The following is a 23,310-nucleotide window of genomic DNA, read 5'->3' on the forward strand; positions in this document are numbered from 1 at the left end:
ATTACCCACCAGGCTCACGAATCACGCTAATGTGCTCCTCTTTTCTTGCTCTTCGGTATAGTCTTTCTTGGAAATTAACATTATCTTTTCTCCCATCAATATATATTACATCTGTTACTATGGGCCGGTCCATATCTTCTCTACAGCCTGCCGAATCATGTGTTTTCTCATCTTATCTTGTTTTTATCATTCACTAGTGACATATTTTTTTCCAAAATCATTCCAAGATCATGCAAAATACTGGAAGCGATGGATGCTGTAACTCTGTCAGAAACACCATTTCTATCAGTAACTAAAGCGGTAAACATTAATTTCAACCTCATTTGAGATGTAGACAGAACTGAGGACCGATCAATTTCACTTCTTTCGTGTGAAAATTTTCGAGTATTTCCGATGTTACAAATGCCATTGTCAACAGAAGCAGTTTCTCACAAATATTTTAACTGTTTTCTCTTCTGTCTTTCTTTAAGTTTCTCTGTTTCTTGTTTTGTAAAATTGGAAATTAAGGCAATCCTGGTTTTTCACTAGTTCACTGTTTGATATTTTTTATGCCTGTTGCTCTTTTATTGTATTAAAATTTTCTTAGGTTTCAAGTGATTTTATATTCATATTTCTTATGTAGTAACTTTATTTAAATTTTTTGCCATTTTAGATAGTTTTATTTTGTCTTGGTGAATGTTTTGTTTAAAATGGTACTAATGGAAAGATTTTTCTGGAATAATCCAGTGGTGTTTTTTTACATCATAGTAGTGTAATTTATATTTCAGTATTATGAAATGTTAGAGACTGTTATTTATGTTCCTTAATAATTATTTTCATATTTATGGTAAAATGTGGGGTCGGTGACGTACCAGGACGCAGGGGAAAGAGGGTGGAGGGGGCGGTGGGAGCCCAGCAGTCGAGGCAGAGGGTCGTGTTGGCGAACTGACTAATGATGCGCTGCGGGGAAACAGCTGATAGGCAGGCGGAGCCACCGTTGTGCGGGATTGGGCGTCCTGGCACGTGATAGTTTAGGTAACAGGCATTTTCATTCAGTTAGTGAAATAGGTGATACTGTTTCGCGTAGCAGCAAAATATGATGCAACAGGTTACGGCAACGTGTCATGGGTGTCGAGGGTGCAGCAAGAAACAGTATCGTCACTTCGTTACGAGCACATTGTTCCTGGTTCGACACGTGGTCCGAGCAGACACGAGCTCCTCGGCGCGTCCACTGTCGCCGGCTGTGGTCCAGTAAGTGGCCCTCTCCCTTACAGCCCAGTCACAGCCCGCGGCTTGCATCTGTTACCAGTTTCACAAGCTTTCAAACTTTTATGATACAGCTTTGAACTATCAATTATTTCACTTCCCCTGTCTTTTTGAGAGTCCGAGACGTTTTGCGAAATAAAAGATAATGGTAATTAAATGGCCATTGAAAGAAGGACCTATTTTAAAGGAAAGTGTGCTAGAATATGGCAAAGATATATAAAATTAACTTTGAGTAGTATTTTGCAAGTTTGTAAAGTGATGGATAATATGTATATTAAATGTGGTGTAGTTCATTTAAGTAACAAATAATTATGTGCGTAAGTTTGAATAGTGGCAAGTTGATTTTGGTAATATTTTTTATTATATATATATATATATATATATATATTGACGACAGTCGTCGTACCCTCCCAGATACAGAGGCCGTACCTGGCCACCGACGCGGGCCTGAGGGGGCCTATTTTCCCCCCCAGTGAACCCCAGTGTGTGCGACGGCCAGGGACGCACCCGCGTGCGCCCTAGCATGCCAACGAGTGTTTTTTCTATGTGACTTTATCTTTTATTTCAGTGTGTATATATTTGTAAACGATTAAGGGATTTGAATGTGTGTAATTAACTTATTTTATTTATTATTCATTGTGCAAGTTCGCTGTGTAATTAATGTCTCGTGTATGTCTTTGTAAATAATTCAATAACTTTTTCTGAAGTGTTTCGCCGTAGTATGTAATTGCAGCCTGGCGCGCCGCGGGACGGAGCTCTCTCCCACGCCGGCCGATTTTCCCCTCCCTCCCCGCCACCCGCGGGCGCCGGCCCGCGGGCGAGCGGGGAGAGGCAGTCGCGTCCTGGTCTCGAGCGGAGACAGACGTGTTCGTTGCTCCGCGAGCCGCGCACGTTGCGCTCGGGATTGAACGTTCGCTCAGTCCGCAGTCGGTCACGGCAGCTGAGCTGCCACCGCGAATCAGCTTAGCATTGTTAACTTACGAGTCATCGGGAGACGTGTCTAGCGGGCAGTTTCTACAACGCGAACGTGGTGCTTCGAGTCTCTGAACTTTTCGCCGTCCACGGAACATTACGTAACGGGCCGCGTATGTACAGCGTTCCGTCTTCGGGCCCTTTCTCACTGGGTCAGCCTAGCATTAATAAACTTTACGATTCGCGCCGAAACGTATTTGAGAACCGCCCCGTCATCAGGGAGTCCGTGTCGCCGTGGTAGGGCACTTGTTCCGCGACGGTTCCGCCAGGCTGCGGCAGGACTTTATAAGCGTTAATAAAAGACGGCTCGTGAAATTCGTTAATGCCGTGTTCTGCTTGCGACAACCTACCAACATTCCTCGCAATCACTTCACTCTCCCTCCAGGTCCCGCCTTTCCCGGTCCCGGCCACGTTGGCCTGGACCCACACCTCTCCGACGAGGGCAGTACGGGCATAACAGGACATTTATTTCAACGGGAAAACGGGGACCTGAAGCCGAGGGACGTCATTTGGCGCCCAACTAGTGTGGCCGTAAGCATACGCAAGCGCACGCAAGCGCACGCAAGCGCACGCAAGCGCGCAGGTGCAGGACAGAACGGAAGCAGGTGCGGCTGCGCGGCGTGGGAGCGGCTCGAATTCGAGACGTCGCGCCGGCGCGCCGGCGGGAGATAACGCAGCGCGGGAACGGCGCGAACACGAGACGTTTCGGCGAGAGATAGCGCGTCGTGGGGGACAGAAATACAAGACGGCGGTGCAGCGGTATCCCGGACTGAAGATAACGCGCTGGGGAGGATCGTATTGTATTACTGGGGGAGATTGTGTTCACGATCCGCGGATCAGTAGCACAGGAGGACAGGATGGCGTGGAAACAGGCGGGACAAGAAAGATACGATCTAATCAGTTTCGAAACGGACTTGTGTGAGGAGGGAGACTCCGCGAAAATGGACGTAAAAAACGAGGTTTGCGGGTCCGGCGGCGCGGCCGAGGGCGCAAACAGCACGGACAGCACAGTTGAGGACAGTAAACGGGAACAGGGGGACAGGCACGCGGACGCAGATGGGCCGGTAGTGCGGTACGTGAGCACGCAGTTTGAGTTGCCAGAGTTTGCGGGGAGAGACAACGAGGACCCGCGGGAGTTTTTGCGGGAGTGTGAACACCTCCTAAAACTGTACGAAGTGCGACGGGCGGAGTGGACGCCGCGAGTGGCGGGACAGCTCCGCGGCGAGGCAAGGAACTGGTGGTCAATGGCCGGGAGTTTTGATACCGAGTGGGGACATTTTGTGCGCCAAGTCAAAACTAGGTTTGATAACGATCAGGCGCGGGCAATGTGTTTGCGGACATTTTATTGCCGAAACCAGGAGGAGGACGAGAGTGCAGAGCAGTTCATTTACGAGAAGTTACGCATGTTCCGCCGATTGGGGACAAGTGGGGACGTGAGTGCGGCGTTGCCAACCATTGTCGAACAATTGCTGCCAGAGTTTCGCCCCTTCATGAGGACGGCTGCTGGTCGTGACACGGAGGAGTTCGTGGCCCTCGCCCGCGTGATCGAACGTGACATGTCGCAGTGGAGGACGGCACTCAGGGGCGCGAGAGCTCCCCGTGCTCGCTCGGGGCCGCGAGGGGTCACCGTCACAGAGGTCACGGACAGTGACTTGACCGTGGTGAGCTACGCCGGCGGCGCGGGACCGCGCAGGACAACAGACCGCGGTGGCACCAGGGAACGCCCGGAACCAGCTGCGACAGGAGGAGGACGTCACGAGCGGACAGATACGAGAGAGAGGGACGAACGTCCGCCGCGATGCCGTTTTTGCCCGGACGCGTACCATTGGCATCGCCTCTGCCCCACCAGAGCCGCGTGGGAGGAGGCGCGCGAAGGCAACACGTCGCAGGCGGGAAACGCAGGACCGGGGGCGGAGGGACAACTGGGTGCCGCTCCCCGGCCCGCCAGCCACCGGCAGTCCCAGTAACTGACAGAACACGTCGACCACCACCGGCGCCTACCGCACTAACGTCCTGTATGCCGCCGGGAAGCAGGGGACAACGGGACTACTCCTCATCAGCTGTCCCCATGCCGAGGCAACTGCGGGGACAGCTGACTGCCGGCGCCACCACCGCGGCCCTGAGGCCGGGTATACCAGGGCCGGACCAGCCGCCTCGTCGACACGCCGTCGACGGGGTGGACAACCAGAGCGTCAGCGCAGGCATCCCGCCGGCCATCTCCGTGCAGGGACAGCTGACTGCCGGCGCCACCACCGCGGCCCTGAGGCCGGTTATACCAGGGCCGGACCAGCCGCCTCGTCGACACGCCGTCGACGGGGTGGACAATCAGAGCATCAGCGCAGGCGTCCCGCCGGCCATCTCCGGGCAGGGACAGCTGACTGCCGGCGCCACCACCGCGGCCCTGAGGCCGGGTATACCAGGGCCGGACCAGCCGCCTCGTCGATACGCCGTCGACGGGGCGGACAACCAGAGCATCAGCGCAGGCATCCCGCCGGCCATCTCCGTGCAGGGACAGCTGACTGCCGGCGCCACCGCCGCGGCCCTGAGGCCGGTTATACCAGGGCCGGACCAGCCGCCTCGTCGACCTGTCGTCGACGAGGTGGACCACCGGAACGTCAACACGTCGGCGCCGGAGCGAGCCGCGGACCTCGCCGCGAGTTCCCCACGCCCGGACGGCCAGGTGGCCGGGGGCGGTGGGGGACAGACGACTGCACAGCTGGGGCAGGTCGGCCCCGAGGAGCCGGAGCTGCTGCGAATTCCTGTCCGCGCTAACGGGCGGGAGATGCTGGCCCTGGTGGACACCGCCGCCAGCCGAACCTACATCGCGGCCCACCTGGTGGGAGCGGAGGCAGTGACACCGTGGAGGGAGCTGGTGCAGCTGGCCACCAGGGATGCCGTCGTTGCAGCAGGGGGCATCACTCAGGTAACAATGAGCATCGTTGGTCACGTTAGCCACGTCGAGGCCTGGGTGGTCCCCGAGCTCCGCGAGGGGCTGATTCTGGGGGTCCCATGGCTGCACGAGGTCGACGCCACCGTGGAAGTACGAGCTGGCCGGATGCACTTCGGCACCCAGGGGCGCTGGACGGTGTACGGCGTGCACCAGGTTCCCCCCAGTCCCCCTCAGTCAGTCATTCGCCTAGAAGACCTTCAGCACGGTGTTCCAGAGGAGTACGTCGATGTCATCAACCATGTCCTCACCTCTCAGGCACAGGTATTTGCGGCCGCGGACCGGCTACGACGGACAAACGTGACGGAGCACCGGATACCGATGGTACCGCACCGCCCTCCCTTTGAGAAGGTATACGGATTTGGCATCCGGGAACGGGAGGCCATACAGACTCAAATTGACGAGATGTTACGTGACGGGGTAGTGGAACCCAGCACCTCCCCGTATAACTCACGGGTGGTGCTGGCCACCAAGAAAGACGGAAGTCTACGCTTTTGCGTAAACTTCAAGGCGATAAACAAACTGACCATTCCCGCCCCGCCCCCGCAGATCAATATCACAGACGCACTGGCAGGACTGGGGGACGCCACTATTTTCACGACACTAGACTTAAAATCAGGCTACTGGCAGGTGCCGGTATGTCTGGAGGACCGCCCTAAGACGGCGTTTACGGCACCAGACGGTCGACGTTACCAGTTCTGCGCCATGCCGTTTGGTCTCATGGACGCCCCTGCCACGTTCCAGGCCCTGATGGTACGTGTTCTGGATGGGTACATTGGTGAGTTCGCCAGTGCCTATCTGGACGACGTTATCATCTGGTCCAGGACGTGGGAGGAACACGCGCACCATCTGGCATTGGTGCTAGAACGTATGGCCAGACACGGACTGACGTGCGCCCCAAAGAAATGCCACATTGGGGCCACGGAAATAGAGTTCCTAGGACACATAGTGACGGCGGAGGGGTGCCGCCCCCGACCTGAGCAGTTGGAGCTAATAGAGGGAAAGGGGGCACCGAAGACCAGGAAGCAGCTCCAGAAGCTGCTGGGGCTGCTCAACTGGCTGCGGTCCTTCGTCCCCGACTTCGCCACGGTGACGGCCCCGATGACGGACCTACTGTCGCCGAAGACTAAGTTCCGGTGGACCCCCGCCGCGGACGAGGCCTTGCGACAGGTGAAGCGCCGGTTCAGGAACTGTCACACGCTCTCACGCCTGGTGCCCAGCCGCCCCATCTTCATCCAGACGGATGCGAGTCAGGAGGGGATGGGGGCGGTGTTGTACCAGATGGATGACCGGGGCGAGAGGCGCGTGATCGAGTACGCCAGCGCCAAGTTTGGGCAGGCTGAGCGGAAGTATCACGTGAATGAGCAAGAGTGCCTTGCGGTGGTCTGGGCCCTACAGAGGTACCGTCACCACGTCGAGGGCCGCTCATTCACGCTGAGAACCGACAGCCAATGCCTCCGCTGGTTGGACTCCGCTCAGGGCCGGAAGTCTAAGTTCACTCGGTGGGCCATGCTGATCCAGGAATTCTCGTTCACGGTCGAGCACATTCCTGGACGTGAAAATCAGTTGGCCGACGAGTTGTCCCGGAATCCGGACCCTGAGAATGAGTTCCACGACGACCAGGGCTGGGAGGAAGTGCTCCTCCCTGAGCGTGAGCGCGGGGTAGAGGACTCGGTGCCGCGACCGTGCGCGTTGTACGCGCTGACAAGCCCCACTGCTCCTGCACCTGACGCGCGACCCGAGACTATGACTGACCTGCTGGCGTGGGTCCACGCGGCGCAACTCCGGGACCCCGACACCCGGACCCGACTGACAGAGTGTGGGGAGGGGGTGATACCGGGCTGCCGGAGCCTGAACGGGGTGCTCCAGACCAGGGGGGCTCACAGGTCGAGCGGGTGGCGGACCCACGTGCCGCCCGAGGCCAGGCGCTGGGTCCTGAGCTACCTGCATGACCACCCCCTGGCGGGACACCCGGGCGCGGAGCAGACGCTGCGTGAGGTCAGACGGACGTTCCGCTGGCCTGGCGACGCGGCAGAAGTAAGACGCTACGTGCGGGCCTGCCTGCGTTGCCAGGAGCGGAAGTCCAGGCGACCCGACGGCAAGGAGCAGCAGGTCCCACGACGGCCCCGGAATCCCTTCCACACTGTGGCGGTGGATATTATGGGGCCGTATCCTCGCACGTCCCGTGGTCGGCGATTCATTGTTGTGGTCACGGATGTCTTCACCCGCTGGGCGGAGGCGTTCGCAGTACCAAACGTGAAGGCCGGCACCGTGATTGCCCTGCTCGAGCGCGAGTTCTTCCCGCGATACGGGTACCCCGCGGTCCTGCTGACGGACAACGGGGTGCAGTTCACGGGGAGAAGCTGGCGAGTGTCCTGCGCGGGTTGGGGGGTGGAGCATCACACGACGCCCACCTACCATCCGCGCGCGAATCCGACCGAAAGGCGGAATCAGGACATTAAAACTCAGCTGCGCATCCGGTTGGACGAGGACCACACCAAGTGGGACCTGCACCTGCCGACGCTGCTGTTTTGCCTGCGCCGTCGGACGAACGCGGTCACGGGCCATTCCCCCGCTGAACTGGTGCAGGGCCGGAACCTCGCCCTGCCCGGGGAAGCGCGCGCAACCCCCGACTTGCACAACATGACCACGGACGATCTGCGCGAAGACGCCCGACGTCGCCAAGCTGACTACCTGACTAGACGTACGCCGCAGACGCACCAGCCCCCAGCACGACTAGAGCCTGGCCAGCAGGTGTTTGTTAAGTGTCATCACCTGTCGGCTGGCGAGCGGGGCTTTTGCGCCAGTCTGGCTCCTAAGTGGGCGGGGCCACAGGAGATCGTAGACAGACTGGGCACCACCTCGTACCTCGTGCGTCGCGCCGACGGACGGACAACTAAGGTGCACAGGGACGACATTCGACTGATAGGCGACCCGCACGACGAGTACGACCACGACGACAGCGGACCAGTGGACGGTGACGAGGCCGAGGATGACGTCACCGAAGGTGTACTGGCCGACCTCGGCGCCCCTGTGGTGGTACCGCCGGAGCCGGACCTGGGACGTCGACGGGGACACGCCCACCCCAGGTCACTGCGGGGGGTTGGCAGGAACGTTGACAGGGACGACGACACACGGGACGGGACCGATGACAACGTCGCAGTAGGAGTCCTGGTCGACCTCGATGACCCCGTGGTGACGCCACCGGAGCCGGATCAGGGACGTCGACGGGGACACGCCCACCCCAGGTCACTGCGGGGGGTGGGCAGGAACGTTGACAGGGACGACGACACACGGGACAGGACCGATGACAACGTCGCAGTAGGGGTCCTGGTCGACCTCGGTGACCCCGTGGTGACGCCACCGGAGCCGGATCAGGGACGTCGACGGGGACACGCCCACCCCAGGTCACTGCGGGGGGTGGGCAGGAACGTTGACAGGGACGACGACACACGGGACAGGACCGATGACAACGTCGCAGTAGGAGTCCTGGTCGACCTCGGTGACCCCGTGGTGACGCCACCGGAGCCGGATCAGGGACGTCGACGAGGACACGCCCACCCCAGGTCACTGCGGGGGGTGGGCAGGAACGTTGACAGGGACGACGACACACGGGACAGGACCGATGACAACGTCGCAGTAGGAGTCCTGGTCGACCTCGGTGACCCCGTGGTGACGCCACCGGAGCCGGATCAGGGACGTCGACGAGGACACGCCCACCCCAAGTCACTGCGGGGGGTTGGCAGGAACGTTGACAGGGACGACGACACCTGGGGCACGACACATGGACGGGCCCCCACGACGACACCGACTCAGCCTCCTACGGGGGGACAGCAAAAGGGGAACGGTGGTTGGCAACTGGCAAGAGGGGGCGGGGAACGGACGCCCGTCAGAAGGGGCGGAAGGGGTCCGCGTGGCGCAAGCATGGCAGAGCTGGAGCGCTTCGTGGACCGGGTGCTCCCGCCTGATGACGTCAGCGCCTACGCCAACGACACTGATGGACCGCTCATCGAGGACGTAACACATGACAACACTGCTCAGGGCGACCTGGTCGACCTGAGTGAACCAGTGGTGACGTTGCCGGAGCCTACCCAGAGACGTGGACGGAGGTACGTCCACTCCTGGGAACGGCGGGTGACGGGGACGGACGTGAGCAAGGACGTGACAGACGGGGTAACGGTCCGGCTCCTCAGTGGGGAGGGCGATGTCGACAGGGCCCAGCAGGTGGTCCTGGACTTGCCTTCCGGGGAGCCGAGGATGACCGCTCACGCGGGGAGGGGACCGGCGTTGCGCCGGTCCACGCGTGAGAAGACGGCCCCCCACTACCTCCGGGACTACGAGTGGGGGAGTCAGCGCAAACCCCGCGACGTAAGACAAACGACCGACGGGGGGTTACGCTGCAGCGTGATGCAGCTCCTGCCCCAGTTTGCCCGACCCGGACGGAATGACGTGACGAGCTCCGACGACCAGACAAGTGGCCGGACGCGGACGCAGCTGCCGGTCTAGGTCGGCGTCGGGGGCCAGGACGGCCTCGGGAGAGGGGGGGCATATGACGACAGTCGTCGTACCCTCCCAGATACAGAGGCCGTACCTGGCCACCGACGCGGGCCTGAGGGGGCCTATTTTCCCCCCCAGTGAACCCCAGTGTGTGCGACGGCCAGGGACGCACCCGCGTGCGCCCTAGCATGCCAACGAGTGTTTTTTCTATGTGACTTTATCTTTTATTTCAGTGTGTATATATTTGTAAACGATTAAGGGATTTGAATGTGTGTAATTAACTTATTTTATTTATTATTCATTGTGCAAGTTCGCTGTGTAATTAATGTCTCGTGTATGTCTTTGTAAATAATTCAATAACTTTTTCTGAAGTGTTTCGCCGTAGTATGTAATTGCAGCCTGGCGCGCCGCGGGACGGAGCTCTCTCCCACGCCGGCCGATTTTCCCCTCCCTCCCCGCCACCCGCGGGCGCCGGCCCGCGGGCGAGCGGGGAGAGGCAGTCGCGTCCTGGTCTCGAGCGGAGACAGACGTGTTCGTTGCTCCGCGAGCCGCGCACGTTGCGCTCGGGATTGAACGTTCGCTCAGTCCGCAGTCGGTCACGGCAGCTGAGCTGCCACCGCGAATCAGCTTAGCATTGTTAACTTACGAGTCATCGGGAGACGTGTCTAGCGGGCAGTTTCTACAACGCGAACGTGGTGCTTCGAGTCTCTGAACTTTTCGCCGTCCACGGAACATTACGTAACGGGCCGCGTATGTACAGCGTTCCGTCTTCGGGCCCTTTCTCACTGGGTCAGCCTAGCATTAATAAACTTTACGATTCGCGCCGAAACGTATTTGAGAACCGCCCCGTCATCAGGGAGTCCGTGTCGCCGTGGTAGGGCACTTGTTCCGCGACGGTTCCGCCAGGCTGCGGCAGGACTTTATAAGCGTTAATAAAAGACGGCTCGTGAAATTCGTTAATGCCGTGTTCTGCTTGCGACAACCTACCAACATTCCTCGCAATCACTTCACTCTCCCTCCAGGTCCCGCCTTTCCCGGTCCCGGCCACGTTGGCCTGGACCCACACCTCTCCGACGAGGGCAGTACGGGCATAACAGGACATTTATTTCAACGGGAAAACGGGGACCTGAAGCCGAGGGACGTCAATATATATATATATATATATATATATATATATATATATATATATATATATTGTGCTGCCAAGTATTTGTGAGTGTGTGTGAGTGTGTGTGTGTGTATGTGTATAAAGATTTATTATAATATTGTTAGAAAATGAATCCAGTGTAAAAATCCAAGAATTCAGTGTAAAAAAAGGCTGTTAGTTTGGGGTATTCTATTATATTTATTAAAAGAGATTCAAAAGCATTTTTGTTTGGGAATTTAATCTATTCGGTTACCTGGAGTCATTTTTAACTATCAAGTTTCTGCTAAATATTTTATAAGCACTAAGGTTTATGATTTTACTGGCTCATACACTTAAGGGTAATGTAAAGATAATGATACGTAATGGTTGTTTAAGATTTTTTGAAAACAGTTGATTATAGCCATTAAGGTATTGAGACACTATCCTAGTGTGTGGAGACGTGTGCCACGCACACACACGCACACATTCATGCACATGCGTGCATGCATCATAGCACTTACATGCTGCAAAAAAAATGGCTTTAATTTTACTTCAATCACAAACTCCTCTGTTTGTTTCTTAAACCTCTTTTTTTCCTGGTTTCACTTGTATGATTTTCGTATATTGTAATATTTATTTTGTTAAGCTTTTATCATTTTCACAACTGGAGTATGAGTCACCACTGGAATAGAGGCTGTACAATATATCATCTCTATTTGTATAACATCATCATTCACTATTATTGAAAATGCCACTTTTTTTCTTTGAATCCAATGAGACTCAAATTTTATAACTTTTTCTAAGCAACTTAGTAGCACGTTCTCATATGTTGGCAGGTTTGTGCTGCTTATTTCTGTAGGAGAACCAGAAATAGGTCACCGGTTCATCTGCGTTGTCACCAACACATTCTTCACAACCGCTAACAAACTCACAAGATAAACACTAAAATAAAGTCACACTGTTGCTTGATTTGCTACTTAATTGTAGCTATTTACACGAAGAGTGCTGCAACCAGATGTTCTCACGCGGAAAGCCAAGTAGCGTCTGACAGTCAGTGCAGACAGAGCCGAGATGGCACTGGTGTCTGGCACTGTCCTTCACCAATCTAGCCTTGCTCGCTCAGTAGATCACATCATGATCAGCATAACTGCAATAAACAATCTTTATAACGATTTAGTTTTTGAAAGGTAAATAACAGGCAAGGGTTATCTCATTTATTAGAGTTATTAAAATACTTTCTATATTTTTAAAATGTTAAATCCCGAATTTTCATGTTAGTGCAACTATGTTAGCCTTACAATGTGAATTAAAAATGAAGCGCATTGAGTTTATATATATTTTTTCTGTCATCAGGCACTTAAATGAAGTACGTAGATGCTATTTAAATCCAAAAATATTTACCTGTATATTTTAAGTGTTAAGTTCAAATTGAGTGATTTTGTTATATTTTTCCAAACTTTAGGCACTTTGCACAAATTGAATATCAAACACACATTTTTAAAATTATTTTCTCATTGATCAGCATTCAAATACGTACACAACTTTTGAGCTCTATTAGTACTTGATACTCAAAAATCAAATTTTTCATCTCACCCTAATACCCAGGCCTACGATAAAGTTATGATTCATCAAACAAGCACAATACCAATGTTTTTCATAACTATGGTCATAGCAGTACATAATTGTACACATACATACATATTATTTCAGTAAACATTACTGGTGATAAAAACAGTCATTATTTAAACTGTGGCTACTGTATAAACATAATTTATACTTATTAGGAATTGTTATTCTACAACGTGGAACTACATGCTACAACTTAGGTAGGTCTATAGCTGGAAAGCAAAGGAGTAAGACGTTCTGCTCTGTTTTAATGGTTTGTTTACAAACATATTGAAGCAAACAGACAGCATCATATTCAGTAGTACACAGCATAATTATTCCAATGACAGAAATAATTCCAGAAATAATAAAAAAACCATTAATATTGTTAAGGTGAAAACAGTGCTTCACAGAACTGTTGTTCTGTATTATTATTTGTGTTTGGTTGGTTACTGTTGTTATTGAAGCAGTCTGCCGCCTGACATTAACAAATCATTAGCAATAATTGAAGGTGAAAACAGCGATGGCATCCGACCGCGGCTGGTGATGTCACACTGGGCCGGCAGAGCGGGCTCTAACTTTTACATCGCATAAAGAAACTGGCACTGCAATGCAAATGTTGAGTATTTGACTGATTTTCACGCAGTGGCAAATGCCCATGCTTTCATGTTGGTTAAGAACTGTAACACCTGTTTATTTATAAAAACTTTGGAAAATTTTGGCAGACTTTTTTTATGTATTTTAAAAATAGTGTCAAAATAGAAAAATTATCCAGCACAGACAACAAAGTATTTATATACCTTTATTATGAGCCCTTGATTTAAGGTATCTTGTATTTAATATTTGTAAGATTATTTTATTGTAATTTTTATTAAGTGTGTGCCCAAATTATATAGTTAATGGTGATAGCAATTACGATTTATGTCGTGAAATCCAACTCTCATTCATGTATACTCTGCTCTATATAATTTGCACAATTTTGTGGTTTTTTGGAATAAATTTAAGAAATGATCCTCAAATTTTCCTCTTTAGTATTTTATTATTTAATTTGTATACTCTGATTTTACCGACACTCCTTTTGGTGTGAGAGCAAGTAAGAACCTTTATGGGGATTTAATATTTTCATTTATTTTGCTTCATGTTTGTGTCACATAAGTTAAGCACAGCTCGCAGTAGAGGCTGGAGTTGTCACTCCCCCTGCCTAGTGTATTTGCAACATGAGAACACTGGGGTTACTTATACACTTCACTTTTTTTCTCTCAAATTTTAATTTAATTTAATTTGATTTGATTATATCTGCACTATTTTGTTACATTATTTATATCTGCTTGTAGCATTGCAGAACCCTGCCCTCCGAATTAAATAATTTTCTTTTAAACTTCTTTCTGTATAAGTAAATATAAATAAGTCAATGTTTTTAGAGTGGTGTGTACATTATGAGACAGTAGAATCAGACGTTATGGCTATTAATATATGTTAATTTCGCTTGCTATGTGTTTTAAGAAGGTATTTTGTATATTTAACAGACGTTTTTAATCATTACTATTTTTTATGAAATTATTCACAAATGAGCCGTTATAGTAGATTTTTACCTGTTTAGGCCTACTTTTTCAGGTTATTTCTAAATGATTTTAATTTGGTAAAGTAATTTGTATTATAATTGCTATTTGTAGTGTTCATTAACGTGTGGAATGCTTCAGGGATAGAAAGAGAGGCATGAGAGGCCTGTAAGTGTAAGTGAGAAAGGAACAGTGCTTCCCCGCCAACCGAGATAAAGACGGTAATTCCCCCCCTGCATGGGAACTGTGTGATAACTGCTCTCTCACGGTGTGGGAGAGAGAACGAGAATGGGAGTCCCCGATTTCGAGGTGAAATTGAAAAGAGACTGATCAGGGGAAGCCCAGAGTTCTGTATGTAAAAGATTTTTTCATGTGTTGTAACTTGTTCTGTAATTGGCTGATATCTGTAGCGTGAATGAAGAGTGCGTGTGATTGGTCGGTGAGGTCAGGTGACTTCTCCTCCCTGCGTGGAGAAGAGAGTGGCCAGATTTCACCAGTCGTCTGTCGATCGCTGCCAGGCGAGGCCGCGTTTCGGTGGCTCACTGTTTTTCGCTAGGTTTTGGCCGTGTTCTAGGCCGCACATATTTTGGATAGTTTCCTTATTGAAGGACTTAATCGACGTTATTATTTTATTGTTAAATCTCATCAAGCGAACTGAGGGCAGTTTTCGACGGGCAGATATATGTGTGAAACGAGTGAATGAAACATTGAAAGTGTTCTGGATTTTTCGGTGCATCCTAATTGGAAAGAATAAAACAAAAACTACAATCAACGTTTTAAATCTTTTTATTTTGTAAGTAACGAACCGTTACAAATGGCGCCCGGCCGCGCGGCTTGAATTTGGACACGACCCTGAGATTAAGACGAACATTTCGGCAGCAGAGAAGAAAATATAAACATTCGTGAAACAGTTGGTTACTACGATAATTTCAAAGGACAACAAATTCTACGACAAATATTGAACAGTTCAGAAGAAAACGGCGACGTGTTTCCACAACTTTCGGCGTAGCTGAGCGGCGAATGCGGCAAGAGACGGCGCGCTGTTTCAGCGAGTGAAGTGTTCCAGAGAACCGGCGGAAAGCGGTACTTCGCGGGACAGAGCGACCCAAGGCGTCGTGGGACTTCAGGCCTGTCTCATCGCGGGACATCGAGATCGTCACTTCGCGGGACAACGTGGGATGAGTCGCCGAGAATAGCAAGTGGAAAATTTAAGGGAAACTATGTTATTTATATTGGTTTTGAGAATTTATCTTGTATTTGTGTAAAATTGTGTAATTTGTATATTTCAATATGACGATTAGTTGCCCAGTTGTGGTTATGGGGGGGTCAGACCAAATTCTGCAACTACTATTATCAATACAACAAAAAATTAAACAGGTACAACAAAAAATGGAACAGGGACAACAGGAAATGAAACAGGGGCAGCAGGAAATGGCAAATAAAATTGAACAGGTACAACAGGGACAGCAGGCATTGAAACAGGAAATTTCACAGATGAAGGATGAAATTCTGCAGGAGTTAGTGAATAAGGAGGGTAAACTTGATGTACAAACTAATGTAGAAACTTGTGAAAGCGAAATAATATTGTCAGAAGAAAATGTAGAAGGTACTAGGTATGAGGTACATGAACATGTAAACATGGGGAATAAATGTGAAAAATTCCTAGATGGGGTAAACAAGGGAAATTTGGACAATGTGGTTGAAAAGGTTAGTAAATCCAAGGGAAATACACATGGAATCAGGATTATGTGTAAACAAATAGAGAAGTAGAAATTGAAATGAAAACATTTTCAGATAAACTTAAAGATGAGTGTGCTGAAGAGATAATCAGTGAATTGAGTTTGGCAGATTGGGGAAAATTGGTAAAAGGGAAATTTTTTCATAACAGTAATGTGCCAAAATGTGGGTTGTGTATGCCAAATAGTATACAAACTAAAATTTTCACACTGATTCATGTGAGAGAAACTGTGCAAACTATTCAGAGGTTTTGTGTATGGAAGCATGTGTACAGGGCTATCGCAGAAATTGTAAGCAGTTTTTTGGTAGGTGCACAGGCAAAAGAAAGGCATGGTAAATGCCAATGGGTAATGCAACATCTTGAAACTGGGTGTGTAGACTTTTTTGGCCCACTGCCTAAATGGAAGGGTGGAGTAAAATCTAGTTTTGTCGTATTTGATGTGTTTTAGATTTGTTGCTTTTTTTCCTTTTTCATAATGTTTTTTCATAATTTTTCTTATTTGACTTGTGTACTTTTAATAATATTTTGTATTTTTTGATGAATGGTTATAGTATAATATAGGAATGCACAAATGAGATTTATAATGGCAAATTTTTACAAGATTCTTTGAGAAAAGGAAGATAAATAAATATGTTAATGTGAATATTTTCTGTTTTGAAATAATAATAATAATAATAATGGTATAAATTCCTTTTAAGTAGACAATTACTAAATATTATGTGAAGAAATACTTTACATTGTGTGAATTGCATTGCACTTGGGTAATGTTTTGGTTGTTTAATGTTGTCTCATGGGAAGATGTTAACTGAAATTTATTATGAGTTATGTTTTTGGGAAAAGATATAATTTTGAAATAGTTAAATATTTTAAATGAAAATGACACATATTGTTTGTTTTGGATTGAATGACAGGGTGACAACATCCTATATTAAAGGTATGAAGTGTTATGCTAAACGTTAATGAATAACAGTCGTCGAGTTTTGAAGCTGCAGAAGCAGTTGTGTGTTCATGATGGCCAGAGTTTAGGTGAATTTTTTGTATTGTCCTAAATAAGCAGCAGATGTTTTGTTTTTGTGTGTGAGGCAGCTGGGGGGCCAGGAGGTTAATTTTAAATATGTTTCCGGCATGGAGTCCGATGTTTTTTTTTTTTTGCAAGGGTGCATCCCTTCTCCTTGGTCGCTCCCACCCCTCATCAAGGTTAATTTTATGTGCAATTGTTGCTAAAAGGGAAGATATGGTTTGAAACCTAAGGAAGGGCATTGGTTCATGTAATTTGTTTTTGAAGAAGAGAAACATACGTCTGTATCTTAATGAAGTGTTTGTCATGCCATGACTGTAGAAATGTCAACTTATTGTTTTATGGAAATTTAAGTAAGGTATGTAAAGCTTAAAATTTTGACAAGTGCAGTGTATATTTGTGTATAACTTTGTATAATTTTTTGTTTTAAATTTGGTAATAGGTTAGCCGAGCTGACTAGCAGCTAAAAGGGTTTTAGTTGGGCGCCCCTTACCTTTCGGCTAGCTCAGGAGCTAGGAATGATAGGGAAGTGGGATCTCTCTGTAGGTTGGACCTACATGTCGTTCTATAGGTTCGACAACACAAATTCCTCCGCCTGGAATGACAGATGGAAGCCCTGCTGAGGTTTCGGGGCATGTTTCTCTGCCGGTAAAGCTGTGGGTTCCCTGCAGAGATTTCTAGACGTGTTAGTGAGGTTTATGACACAGCCCTGCTGAGATTTCTGGGCATGTTCTGTCATGAGGGAGAAGATGATACGGCTCCGCTAAGAGTTCCAAAAATATTACTGGATAGAGTAGTCTTTCCGCTGAGATTTCCAAGCCCGTTCTCTTCATAGAATAAAAGAGTCTGGTGATCTTGGTTCTGTGGAGTATTTTACCCCTAATCCATACCGTATAGTAAGACCCTGGGCACAGGATGGCCAAATGAAATGGAGGTTCGGTTGCGTCTTTTTGAAGACGGGTCAACAACCTGCCGTATGAGGGAGATAGTGGATTCACTGTTGAGAGGGGAAGGAAGTTTAAAAATGTATTTGTCATTCTATTCGTCGTATTGTTTCTTCATATATATATTATTCATGAGATCTTCAAAAATTATTCTATTAGTAAAATCTTCGTAATAATCATAATAATAAAATTAAAGGCATCAGCAGCAGAAAGGTCGAATCAAAAGCTTGGTCAGCAGTCTGAGTTAGCAATGTTGTTAAAGTTTATTGGTGCAAGTATGAAGGGTGGAGGAATTGATTGATTCATAAATGAAAGTGAGGGGGTCCTGGTAATAGAGGAGTTATCCATCGTCGTGCAGTTGTCGTCTTGAGAAGGCGATTGTTGTTCATCGTCAATTGGGGTTAGATGTGCCAGCTAGTGTCGAGGTGCTCCACAGCTGAAGTAGGTTGTCGTCGAGATTGTTTTTGTCGTCGAGATTGTTTTGTCGTCGAGATTGTTTTTGTCGTCGAGATTGTTTTCAGGTGGTCAGAGGGACGTAATGCCTGCAGTCCTTGTTACAGCTAGAGCAGCTGAAATAGTTATGTCTTCGAGATTTAAGTTTGTCAGTGTTGTTGCAGTTTGTGTAGAGGTGTCCACAGCTGTTCCAACCAGAGTTGAGATGTGATAGGAAGATTCTTCGTAAACCAGGGAACACTACTTGAAATTTGTGAAGAAATTAATTTTGAAACTACTTGTATTTTGTATTAATAAAACTAAGAGAACATTAGGGATAAGGATTGTTGACTGTACCAAAACTGAAATATCATTTTTAAATTTAACAGAAAATTGGTATTAATCTTTGTAATTTATAAAAAAAAAAAAAAAAAATAGTTTTGAATTTCTTTTATAAACAAGAGTGTAATGACAGGATGCATTTATGTCTAAAGATGTTTTTTAATGTATTTTGTACAGGTTGATTTTTCACTTTTGTAACTTTTCAATTAAATGTAGTGTTAATTTAATTGAAAAGTTGGGGGGGGGGGGGGGGTTATGTAGCATTGCAGAACCCTGCCCTCCGAATTAAATAATTTTCTTTTAAACTTCTTTCTGTATAAGTATATATAAATAAGTCAATGTTTTTAGAGTGGTGTGTATATTATGAGACAGTAGAATCAGACGTTATGGCTATTAATATATGTTAATTTCGCTTGCTATGTGTTTTAAGAAGGTATTTTGTATATTTAACAGACGTTTTTAATCATTACTATTTTTTATGAAATTATTCACAAATGAGCCGTTATAGTAGATTTTTACCTGTTTAGGCCTACTTTTTCAGGTTATTTCTAAATGATTTTAATTTGGTAAAGTAATTTGTATTATAATTGCTATTTGTAGTGTTCATTAACGTGTGGAATGATTCAGGGATAGAAAGAGAGGCATGAGAGGCCTGTAAGTGTAAGTGAGAAAGGAACAGTGCTTCCCCGCCAACCGAGATAAAGACGGTAATTCCCCCCCTGCATGGGAACTGTGTGATAACTGCTCTCTCACGGTGTGGGAGAGAGAACGAGAATGGGAGTCCCCGATTTCGAGGTGAAATTGAAAAGAGACTGATCAGGGGAAGCCCAGAGTTCTGTATGTAAAAGATTTTTTCATGTGTTGTAACTTGTTCTGTAATTGGCTGATATCTGTAGCGTGAATGAAGAGTGCGTGTGATTGGTCGGTGAGGTCAGGTGACTTCTCCTCCCTGCGTGGAGAAGAGAGTGGCCAGATTTCACCAGTCGTCTGTCGATCGCTGCCAGGCGAGGCCGCGTTTCGGCGGCTCGCTGTTTTTCGCTGGGTGCGGCCCTGTTAGAGGTCGCACCATCTTCGTGTACTTGCAGTAAAACATTACTGAAGGACTTAATCGACGTTATTATTTTATTATTAAATCTCGTCATGCGAGCTACCAGCAGTTTTTCGACGGGCAGATATATGTGTGAAACGAGTGAATGAACAATTGTAAGTGTTTGGATTCGTCGGGGCATTCTGTTTGGAAAAAAATAAAAAACACATCAAAATTTGCAATCGGCGTTGAACTGTTTATTTTGTAAGTAACGAACCGTTACATGCTTGCATCAATATACATTCACTTGGTGTTCTTATATTAATAAATCAATAATTAAATGATCATTTTAAAACCAATTAGTAAACACTAATATTTTTGTGTCTATTTCTTTTCTCAATCATTTCTATGACTAATACTATAATTTTTTTTTGTATTTTATGTTTTCTTATGTACTGTATTAGTTGTTTACCCTCTATTATGTTGTTTGTCCTTTTTTAATTTTTTTTATGTATTTGTGTTATTGTCTCTTTTTTTATGTTTTGCTTTATTAAGTATTTGGTTTTTTTTTAATGTAGGTCGTGTATATCCTTGTAACCTTTTTAAGGTGTTGATATGCATGTTGTAAATGGTAAATAAAAAAAATAGTTAATAATAGTGTGGAAACTTGGACTTGTGTCTCGTGGAAAAGATTGTGTTGGACACAATTCGCAATGGATCATAATTAATTTTTAGTATTGTAACATGTGTTATTATTGGTTAGAATTTCAAAGGTGTTTTGTACTTTTTCATTGATTCCTCTTCCTTTTAAGAAAAAGGAAGTTAAATCATTGGTCACCATTGTTAATTCATCACTTGGAATTTGACCGGAATTGTAGTCAAATAACATTTTAGTGTGAGTTGTGAAGACTTTAATTCATGTAGTCCGGTCTGTGCTCTTATAACAATTTTTTGGACATTTTCAACGTGAATATTTTTAATATTTTGATCGCAGGCTTCAGCGTGGGCATTAAGTAGAGCCTTTGATAATTGATGGCCATGCCGAGAGAACAGTGGTCGCTCTGCCGTTCTTACTGTGTGTGAGTTACAAGCGAGCACAGAGATTTATATAGTCATTAGAACAGTAACTTGGACATGCATGCATACATGCATGCTACTGCAGTACAATCGCGAGAAAGGAGAAGGTAATTATCCCGCCCAGCTGTGACCGGTGTTGTAGTGTTGTGGTGTTGGTAGGCAGCTGCTGGGACGTGTGTTGGGCTCTGCTGCAGTGCTCGCCGTGGCCCAGGAGGCAGGAGACGGGACGCAACCCCCTCGTCGTGGCATCGCTACTTTGAGGAGTCCCGGGACGTGACCGTCAACGACACGGACAGGTTCCGTGTCTACACAGTTGGCCGTGACGGGCCTGTGCTGTTGCTGCTACACGGCGGGGGATTCTCCGCGCTCACCTGGGCCCTCTTCTCGGTAAAATATTCTAGTCACTTGTGAAGTATTTTGCTTAAAGGAAAACATGATAGCCTGAGTCTTCTGAGCTCCTGCGTGCTGCAGTCTGGACGAACACGAACACGTCACTTTCACACCTTCCAATGCCAAGTGAAATATCATAGAGAACACACCTGTGCAATTTCTATAATTATTATCTTACCTGGAAGTAACAAATTCTTTGTTAAAGACTGCAATGATGGTGAAAAAAGTATTCAGAAATAATAATATATTTATCACTAGCAAATAACCCACTGCAATGAGAATTGTTACACTTTGTCAGACATTGACACTGGCAATGTCATAGGCAGCTGAGAGCCTACAAAACATAATTGGTGTAGTATCCATTATCTATCATACAATGTCTTGAATGTAGATTGTAGAAATAAATGAAAAATGCAAAAAATTAATTTTATGCACCTTTGCAAGCATGATGGAAACTACCTGAAACCAAATAATAAACACATGAAAAACTAAATCGCTACATTATCACATGAAACGTGTAAGTAGATTTCGGGAATGAAATTCCCAAATTTACGTGACCACATTCCGTAGTTAAGATTCCGATACTCTACGCTTTATGCAGAGCCACCAGAGTTAAAAGTGTGTGGAGCACTTTACTGTGGCCGGCAGTTATCTTGGCGTGTCTCAGCGCGGGGGTGCGGGGACAGCGGGACCGGAGAAAGAAGAGGGGGTAAGCAGGCGACATGCAGCCGAGAGCCGTGTAGTGGCTGTTAGGAAAATATCGCCCTTCAGTGTATACCCGAAAATGGAAGGCGAAGGTGGCAGTTCGCAGAGGCGCGGTAAAGTGATACATAGCGGAGAGCGGGAAATAATAAAAACCGTGATGCAGTTTTGTGATAAAGAAGCGAAAAATAAATGTCTGCTCGAGCCTTTACAGATACAGACGGCAAGAGCAGCGAAGTACACAGGTGTGAGTGAACGGTCCATAGTCAGGATTCGTAAAGTCAGCAAAGAACAACCACATGACCCACAGACTACGCCAGGAAAAAACAGATATTTTAAGTATTTAATAAACAATGGAAATATATCTTTACTACGTTACTGTTACGTAGTGTATAGTGGAATATATGGGCAGTTAGGGTGTGTGTGAGTTGGGCGGCTATTAACAAGTAAGGTCTTGATAGCCTATTGTGGAGAAATGATGAGTATGAAACGTTGACGAAATGACAGAACGGGGAAAACGGGAGTACCTAGAGAAAGTAATAAGAATAGTAATAATAGTAATTAAGTTTAACTTAATTTTGTTTTTCGTCACCTAATACAATCAATTATCATGGAAAGAGAACTTCATACTTACATTAAACAAATCATATAATATATATGAGGTTTTGAAGGTTATAATATGCATTTTAAAGTGGAAGTACAATGCAAATTGTATTTACATTTATAATAAATAATCGATTATAGGTGCATTAAAATATAAAGCCACACATTCACAAGAATTTTTTAAATGCCATTAACGTTGGTAGTCAGGTGTTTCCTAAATGACTGACATGAAGTTAAAGCAGCAAATGTAACATAACAAGCTCCATGTTTACTTAAATGTACATTCAGCGCTAAATTGAACGTTTTAGGTACGGAAATCGGAGAACGATAAGGGCTAGACTGGCTCCTGCGTCATCAGCTGTGAGATAGCTTTCGCGCGGAGAGCTACAATTGCGTAATGTTTTGGTCTTTTGCTTTTTCTTCTAAGACTTTTGTTTTAATTAACTTTGAGAACACAATGAATTGAGAAGCATAGTTTTAAATTTATTTTACATACTAAGTGACCTAGTTTTCCAAAATAAATAGTGTATGGTTTTCGCTAGTTACTGAGTTAAAATTTCAATTAATTTTGGTTAGCATAATAATTAGCAGACACCGTAAGTATATTTAATGGGACAAAGTAAAACGTTGCAGGTTTAGATAATAGTTTGTTACTTTTCCTGACAGATGAGTACAAATATTTGCGCACAACCATTGCAATTTACACAATGTTACACTTATGTAATACAAGTACAATTCATAGGATTTCTCGGTTTTGTTTTGGTAACCCAGCGCTCTTAGCCAAAAGGCCTTACCGCCCTGGGGCCCCCACGGACGTGGATACAGACTTACGTAGTGTAGTAAGTCACGCGCCGAATGTATTCTGTTCTGCTAGTACAAACCTGGCCGCTGACCTTGACAATAGGGTATCGCTTCCTCTTCGCCCTCCCCTCCCCTCCAGACAGGACTAGGGAGCTCAGACGCCAAGATATCTGCCGGGCATAGTATGTAAGCCACTGAACCCTGATCAAAAGTACAAATAAATAAAAACATAAGATGTTGCCAAGAAAAACACTGATATGCGGCACAATTGTTGATATTAAACAT

At 47.0% G+C, this 23,310-nt stretch overlaps 1 protein-coding gene across 5 annotated transcripts in view; it reads left to right on the plus strand.

Moving 5' to 3' along the window:
• LOC134541651 (protein phosphatase methylesterase 1) overlaps positions 1-23,310 on the plus strand; it is a 148,538-nt gene that overhangs the window by 33,451 nt on the left and 91,777 nt on the right. For all 5 annotated transcript variants that reach the window (XR_010076671.1, XR_010076673.1, XR_010076672.1 and 2 more), the window contains exon 2: positions 20,724-20,916. Coding sequence is in view for 2 of the 5 variants with exons in the window: in XM_063385235.1 (XP_063241305.1) it covers positions 20,724-20,916 (193 nt within the window). In the remaining 3 variants the exon portion in view is untranslated. The remainder of the gene's footprint in view (positions 1-20,723; positions 20,917-23,310) is intronic.

This window comes from Bacillus rossius (assembly GCF_032445375.1).
Source record: "Bacillus rossius redtenbacheri isolate Brsri chromosome 4 unlocalized genomic scaffold, Brsri_v3 Brsri_v3_scf4_1, whole genome shotgun sequence".
NCBI classification, from domain to species: domain Eukaryota; kingdom Metazoa; phylum Arthropoda; class Insecta; order Phasmatodea; family Bacillidae; genus Bacillus; species Bacillus rossius.